At 29.9% G+C, this 8,243-nt stretch overlaps 2 protein-coding genes across 3 annotated transcripts in view; both read right to left on the reverse strand.

The window, feature by feature from the left end:
• The window catches only part of LOC132909651 (glutathione S-transferase-like), a 3,927-nt gene extending 677 nt beyond the window's left edge, over window positions 1–3,250 (reverse strand). The window contains exons 1-4 of one of the 2 annotated variants that reach the window (XM_060964588.1): window positions 3,096–3,250; window positions 930–1,065; window positions 341–508; window positions 17–153 (exon numbers count right to left, since the gene is read on the reverse strand). In XM_060964588.1, coding sequence (XP_060820571.1) covers window positions 17–153; window positions 341–508; window positions 930–1,062 — 438 coding nt within the window. In that variant the 5' untranslated portion in view covers window positions 1,063–1,065; window positions 3,096–3,250. Of the gene's footprint in view, window positions 1–16; window positions 154–340; window positions 509–929; window positions 1,066–2,541; window positions 2,581–3,095 lie in introns of those variants that run through there. The other variant, XM_060964587.1, reaches the window with a different exon arrangement.
• Window positions 3,251–5,680: 2,430 nt separating this feature from the next.
• On the reverse strand, window positions 5,681–8,168 carry LOC132909653 (glutathione S-transferase-like). Its single transcript, XM_060964591.1, has 4 exons — window positions 8,034–8,168; window positions 7,123–7,259; window positions 6,550–6,717; window positions 5,681–6,293 (listed from the first exon to the last, which is right to left on the reverse strand). The coding sequence occupies exons 2-4, from the start codon at window positions 7,253–7,255 to the stop codon at window positions 5,986–5,988; spliced, it is 609 nt and encodes a 202-aa protein (XP_060820574.1). The 5' UTR covers window positions 7,256–7,259; window positions 8,034–8,168; the 3' UTR covers window positions 5,681–5,985.
• Window positions 8,169–8,243: the final 75 nt, after the last annotated feature.

Consider the following 8,243-nt stretch of genomic DNA (forward strand, 5'->3'; position numbering starts at 1 on the left):
ACAAATAAACAATTACCTTTCCATTGACAAAGTGTCCTCCGTTGTTCTTCACCTGCTCATCCAACTTATGGAGCATGGGAAGCTTGTTTTCAGCGTTGGTCTTCAGCTTGGCTTTGTATCCAGGGTCTTGTTCCCAGTGGTACTGAGAGTATGCTATAAATTATAAATACAAAATAGATTATATATTATAATTATAAATATAAATTCGAAATATTCTCTTCAAGTATACGTATGTTTTTATGTGGACTGTTCTTCATTTGAAAGAAAAAATAATTATAAATCAAATAATGATAGAGCAAGTACTGTTAAATTGAATTAACGCAACGTAATAGACGCCTACCTGATCTCACGTCATCGATGGTGTCAACGGTGGCATCGACTAGGAAAGCTTCTTCATCGTTGGAACCATAGAGATTGTTCTTCCTGGCGAGCAGGCGAAGGATTGCTTTCGATTGATAGTAAGCCTTGCCGTCGATTTCCAAGACGGGTACTTGACCAAGTGGCATACCTGAAATATTCGCGATCATCAATAATCAACAAGTCATTAATTAATATTACGCGTGAACAGAGGAATTCAAACATTTATCAAAATCAAAGTTCTTGACTTTCTCTTTGGGAAACATAGCGTAGAGATCACGTATCTTCGACAGGAGTCAAATATGATATCGTTATTTATACAGTTTATACGGAAATCTTAAGAAAGTTTATACACTTCCATCGAGACCTCATTGGACATTTATTAATTTTGAGTCAAATTACATTTTTTATATAATCTGAACTTGTATCTTAAAAGTTCTTTTGTATCATAAACTGTTGAAAAGCGTAAACTTCATACGATAAGTATGAAATTAATATATTAGGGTTTTGCACTTATTAAATGTCCAGTGATTTATAGATGTGCTCCTTCCGAAATGAGATTGAATTTTTACCTTTTTTAACTTCCGGCCATTCGTCCTGAGTGAGCCTCTTGTCCTCGAATTTAATTCCACTTTGGTGCAAAACCAGCCTAATTGGTTCAGCAAGGCCAGTGATGTTGAAGTAAGTCAATTTGTAGCTGGGCATTTTCTGTATTAAACAAACATAATTTGTTGTACTCAAATTTTCTAATATTATTTTGTATTGGTTTGCTTCTAGAGTAATGTTATCCTTCGTTTATATTCTCACGATGGAAATTAATCTAAGATCGTTCACATTATAATAGAAATCAGTTTGAAAATTTTGTAATAATATTTCCAAATATATATATATATTATTTTATCTTTTTATTTTTATGTTATATTTTTATTATATTTTTACATTTTATGATATATATATATGTATATATATATATATATATATATATTTGGAAATATTATTACAAAAAATATATATATTATATATATATTACAAATATATATATAATATTCTAAAATTTATTTATATAACTTTATACGTAGGTAATTGAACAGTTTTATTTTGATAATATCATGAGTTGCAGTATTACTCGTACGTCCGATATATCTTTGCCATGATTCACGTTATATGAAACACGCAATCGCTGATGGCACAATAATGTTGCTGTCTAAGTCTCATCACTGATTATCTATTGTTACCTTCGCAAGGTGAACACCTAACGTATGTTATGAATTGTATGTAGTATTATGTAAGGTATCTATGAATAATACCCTGCACTTCACTGAAACGCTACTTCGAGTATTTTTGAAATAAAAATTAAAAAGTTAGGAAGTTAAAAAAGATGACGATTGAGGAGATCGAAAAATTGTAATATTTGAAATTCATGGTCCTTGACAAATTAAATATTTAGAAATTGTAATATTTGTAAAATTGGAAATTGAAGCACTGAACATTCTCAGCTTTAGAAGTTGAAGATTCAAAGTTGATCTCTTCGAACAAGAAAAATTTGATCGTAAATATATATAATTGCAACGCTCTCGCATAAAAAAAGAATCGAAATTCAGCCACTGATTGAAATTTTTAATTACGACCGTACAAACAAAGTAATGTTAGTTAAAATGAACTCTTGCCCGTCAAACTGACAAAGTGTAGCTGTCTAACAGTAGAAGATTCTAATTGTTCAAGTACTTTAAATCAGCAACATTCATTAATATTTTCTAAAAGAAACCTTGTACTTCGTAGTTTTCAACTCACTATTACGTTGTAATTCATGTTTATTATCCGTGACATTGAACATGATTAGTGAAGTGAAGGTTCGCGGTTTCTACCATTAGTTCCGTTAATCATACGTGTATAACGACTAACCGGCTAACAAAATTCATTTTTTTACGTTGACGCATACATTACTATAGTTATAACGTCAATAAACAGAAAAGACACAAAAGCTAAGCGATAAAGAACACACGTTATCGATTGATATTTTAACTCATTTACTAATTTGTTAATTTTATTAAAATGTCTGTTTAAAATTTACAAAATATATGTAACAGTCTAATTTTTTATCTCTGATATTTAGAAATCATAGAAAAACAATTGACAAAATTTGCAAAGACTGGAGAACACTTCTCAAATTTTCAAGTTTCCTACTTTTTTAAGAGTATGACTGCGCATTGCGCAATATTGCGCAAGAAAGTTGTGTGAAACTTCAGAGTGACTCTGAATGAAACCTGTCACTTCTCTTCAGTTAAACGAACATGGATCAATATATCCAACTGTATACTCTTGACTTCCAACTGTATGATATAAAATCAAACATCATTAGCGAAGTTAATTAATTACCTTCGGCTTCTGTCAATATCAAGAGAGTACAAATTATAAAGCTTCCTTCGAAAATACCATTATTATTTGAAGTTTGGAAAGAAAATTATTTATCACGCAATAGCAGCATTTAAATGAAACTTCAAATTAATTTAATTTTTAATTTATAATATAACTTATTAATAAATTTCGAAAATAAAGCGAGATATTACATTGCCACGATGCAAATATATCAAAGTACAAACTTTTACAGAATATAACTTATTAATAAATTTCGAAAATAAAGCGAGATATTACATTGCCACGATGCAAATATATCAAAGTACAAACTTTTACAGAACCTTTATCACGTAAAAAATGGTATAGAGACATAAAAGACTTACGATATTTTACGCTGGAACGTGAACTAGACGCGTTGATCTCTTGTAGAATACTGCTTGGAGTTACCGACCATGAGCTTCATATAAATAGTTCTTGCAATCCTCCGAGAATATCATTCCCCCCACCATGTTGAATGATATTCGTGTGATAAATCGCGATAGCGTACATGGTAGAATCAACTAGAATTCCTTGATAGAGTAACATCCTTCGTGGCACAGCTTTGTTAATAAGTAAATCACTTCGTAATGGGTATCATAAAAAAAGTCTATGAACTAAACGATCTATTGGGGCGTTGAATAACGTCCGTTACGGTTACGAGCAATATTTATTGTAATTACATTGTTTAGCCCGCTAAAAAGACTGTCATTGTTTGAAAAGGGAGGTAAGATTCCACTTCTCTATACTCGGTTTCATCGGCAAGGCTAAATTTTCTAGTAGATTGCAAATTATTTATTTATTGCGCACACAACGATAAGTTATGTAAAAGATGGTTAATTTCAAAGTTAACAAATTGTTGATGATAGGAAATATGTTTTGATTATAATTTGATGAAAAGTCAATGCCCTCTTTTTAATTGAAAATAGTAAATAATAAAATTGTACGAATTGCAATAATCTAACTAGCCACTGTCTAGATTGAGGTTAGGTTAGACCTATTTCATAATGTCAGATTGTTGGGTTTCTGGAGCGGTAAAATTTTACAAGTCATGGGAATAGCAAAAGATCAATAACGTAATGTTACATCACATAGGGTAACTTTTAGAGTCCTTCAGGAAAAATGATTTCGCATTTACGATCTCTCGATATTTTATGATATTTTTCATGTTATAAAAAAATTAAGTTTATTGAACGGGTTGAAATTCTTCAGCTTTATTTTTACAAGAAATTTCGGAGTTAAAGCTGATTGTTATAATAATTTAATAATTAATAACTAAAATGATTATAAGTCGTTAAAAATCAGGTCACGAAAGATTATAAATCTTTAAAAAACAAGAGATAGAAAACAAGATAATTGTCCTCGTAATCGTTTGTTTTGATCAAGAAATTTTATTAGAATGATAAATAACATTGATCTGTGGAGCCACGTGTTGAAATGAAATGACTTTCTAAATAAAATTGTCGGTACGGGCCAAATTTTTAGAATTAATAATGTCAATAAGAATCTTGTACAGTCATTCTCTCGTAAGATGATTTTAATTTTATCACTGGTGTAATAATATTTGAAGATAATGTTATCTATTTATTTATATGTATCCAGAAAAGGCAATATCGACTGTTCTTTAAGTAAGCAGTAAAATATAAGTCATTACCAGATATCGATTGCGCAATCTTATATAAATCAATAAAGCATAACATTCGTAAATTAACACGAGCTTAAGATTTTTTGAAGAACGTACAAGACGGAACACGAACAATAAAAAAAGGATGTTAAATATGGAAAATAGATTAAAATTTAGATTATGAAATATAAAAAAAATGATATTGCATAATTTACAATTATTTACGATAGCTTGCGTCAGTATGTTGGAGTGTAAACTATAAAATATTCAAAAACTGATACCATTTAGACATAATTTAGAAAAACAACAAATTGTGGAAATCGATAGTTAAAACTCCATACGATCGATACTCTAAAACTCTAATCCTAATAATTACTCAGCAATAATTATTGATACTTCATGCTGATTAATGTTTGAACCCCGTTTTTTTTCTGTATGCGTATACAAATTTCGCACAGTTTGATAAAGAGATAATTGATAAATTAAATTATCATTTTTTTGTACTGCTTCAAACATTGAGATTTGTCATCTTCAAGGCCGATCACACATAGTTTCAGATTGCGGAGTTGCATGGGTAATTAATTTTGCAATCGGTTTTCCTTTGCTATAGATGTGAATACAAATAGCCATTGATTAACAATATACCGAAGCAATTCTAGTTTAATTTGAAGTTATCGATTCTTTGATATCTTTGGAAGAATAGTAAAAGTACAGAAAACAAAAAAAAGTGGCGTTAACTAAAAAATAGCTCCAATTTATCTCATAAATATTATCTATATATCATTTGTAAGATATAAGTGAACAAGATATCGAATTATACAAAAATTGTATGTAATGATTAATACTTGAACGTTACTTACATTTATGTACATGAAAATTCAATCTTTTATTAACTAAATTATTGATCGACAAAATTACCTCCTACGTAATTCTCCGCCTTGCAAATTGCAAATAATCCCACATGAACTAAAATGCATATTTTTTTTACGCAAGCCTTATCTGTAGCTAGCAACGAGCAAGCAGATTAATTCCTTTACATACGGTATCTTGTTTGTTGTAGGCGAGTTCTCTCGTGGAATCAACGAAGTACTCAACTTTAAAGCGATAACTGAAGAACATTATTGTATCGATAAAAATCATGCTTTTTTCGCAGAAATATGTGACTCGTACTTTTTTTAAAGTAATGCTCATAATGTATTGAATAAAATTATCATACATTTTTTTTGTCCAACATTTGTAAAATACGATATTTTCAAGATCACCAAGGAGGTAATCTTCAATTCTTAATGAATATAATAAAAACCATAATTAATGTTTGTTTGATAGTTTTATTATTATCTTTGTAATACAAAAGCGCAACATGATGTCAACAGTTTATATAGTTCGTATGTTTCTGTAGGAATACACAAATAATAGTTCTCTATCGCAACGTCATCTAAAGAAAAAACCCTAATTAAATGACAAAAGTATCAGTAATAACTGGAACTAATGAATATTAAAAGCGATAAGTATATTTCATACAAACTTCCATCAACGTGATCCGTCTTTTATTCTCTGAATACATCAAGACAGCAATCTTTAAACGCTTATAAAACCATAAGTAATTGTGAAGTTTAGCATTCGCTAACTGGGCGCGTCTCAATCCACTTTTTGATGTTAGGCAGAAGTAGGACCTTTTCCTCCAGCAGTTTTAAATTTTCGTAATTCGCGATCAAATCAGACTTGTACATAAAGTTAAGATAATCGAGCAAAGCAACGAATGTTAAATCAGCCCAGGAGAGGGTACCATTGTGGAAGTAACCATCATTTTCCTTCACTTGCTGGTCCAAACGTTCTAAAACGAACGGCAGTATCTCTTCAGCAGCCTTGCGTTTTCTAGCTTTGACCTTCTCGTCCTCCTCATAGTGGAAGGAGGCAAGTTCTGAAAATTTGTTTTCAATTAAACACAATTCGCTAATGTTATACTAATTTGAATACAGTGTTGCGCGAAATTTAAATGATATTGAAGATAGAATTACAATCCTTTTTAATCCTTTGTCTTCTATTGTTGACATACGTGTATCGTTTAATTAAATGAAATATTAAATCAGATTTCAACTAATAAATACCTGAACACATATGTACTATTTGTTACCAAGACTCTTATAAGTTTTATACAAAACAGCACTGATACTCACTATGACGAATATCATGAATAGTATCAACAGTGGCATCAATATAAAGAGCATCCAAGTCATTCTTTCCAGCTAAACCATATTGTTTGGCTAAGTAACGGCAAATAGCTGTAGACTGAGCAACCTTCTTTCCATCAATTACAAGCATAGGAATCTGGCCATAAGGAGTCACTAAAAACATATAACTAATAGAATCAAAGATTCTATCAAACAAACTGTTTAGTTTTCCAAATGTATTTCTAAAATTGAAAATCATTAATTTTAATTTAAAACTTCATATAAACAAATATAATTAATTTCCTCAGTTCATCATAACAGATTATGTTGTTTCTTAAATATCTAGCTTCCTGTTATCTGTTTTGGTAAATTTAATTTATTGATAATTTACCAGCGAACAAAGGGTATTGTCTCCTTAACAATACCTATTGTTTTCCCATATATCTTATAGAGCAATGAAGAGTAAACAATAATCTTTGTTATACTCTGCATAATTGTGTTCTACTTTATTTAGCTACTTTAGTTAAATTAGGAAAGATAGGGTTTAAGAAACAGAATTTCTTTAAATTTTAAGCTTACAGGGCTTTATTTCTGGCCAGACGTCTTTGCTGATACGTTCATCTTCAAATGGAGTACCAGCATAGTTAAAGAGAAAACGGATTGGTTCTCCCAATGCCTTAGCTGGGAAGTAAGTCAATTTATAGACCGGCATCTTGCTGGAAGTATAAGATACACAAAGTAAAAACAAAGATTCATTGATAACAAAAATTATATTATATAAATTATGAAGTATAAGACAATTAAATAAAAAGTATCAACTACTAACTACTCGTATAGCTATTTGTATCTTTATATTTTAATATAGCTTAGATATAAAAAGAATATTATTTCTGGATTCAATAATATATAAACTTGCGCCAAATATTATAACAAAATGTTGCACTTTCTATTTAAGTAAGATAGACATATTACCGGCATTTATCTTTTTTTTATAGCAATGAAATTGTTTATAAAAAATTTATAAGAAAGCTATCAATTAATGCAAATAACACATTTGAAAATATTAATTACATTGGCGCGATTCGTTGTCTCTCGTATTAATTTAACCATATGGTTCTATACACCCAAAACTTCTCCCAATGGTAATTTAATACCATTCCTAGTCGTATGTACAATGTATGTATGTATACAACTTTCTAACTATAAAACATTCAGCATAACTATATATTCTTCTAGACTTAAGAAACATTTTCTAATTGCATATTTAAATTTATCGATCGATTATGAACATATAATAACATTTATTTCTTTCAACTACTAATTTTCAAATTATCTGCTGTTCGGTTAATTGAATGACGCGCCGACTTTCCGTACAAGTATCTTATGTTTATTATTTAATTATCAATAAGGAAAAAACATACAAAATATACTTTTTAAAGGGTTTATTATACGAGAAACTTCGACTCAGGATATAATTATTATTTACTTACAATTTTGTTTTTAACACTTCACGGTCGAAACAAGCATAGAAAATTTCCAAGCCGGTTAACGGAAACTTGAATGTGACAAAAGTAACCTTCAGATCTCTATATGTTCTTCTTCCCCTCTATTGCTATCACGTAACTCCTATCTTATTGGTGGAGCTGTGCTGATATGTGAAATTATGGCTACATAAAAGCATCCGGAAAGATTCATTGAAC

The sequence above is a fragment of the Bombus pascuorum genome, chromosome 8, assembly GCF_905332965.1.
Source record: "Bombus pascuorum chromosome 8, iyBomPasc1.1, whole genome shotgun sequence".
NCBI lineage: Eukaryota > Metazoa > Arthropoda > Insecta > Hymenoptera > Apidae > Bombus > Bombus pascuorum.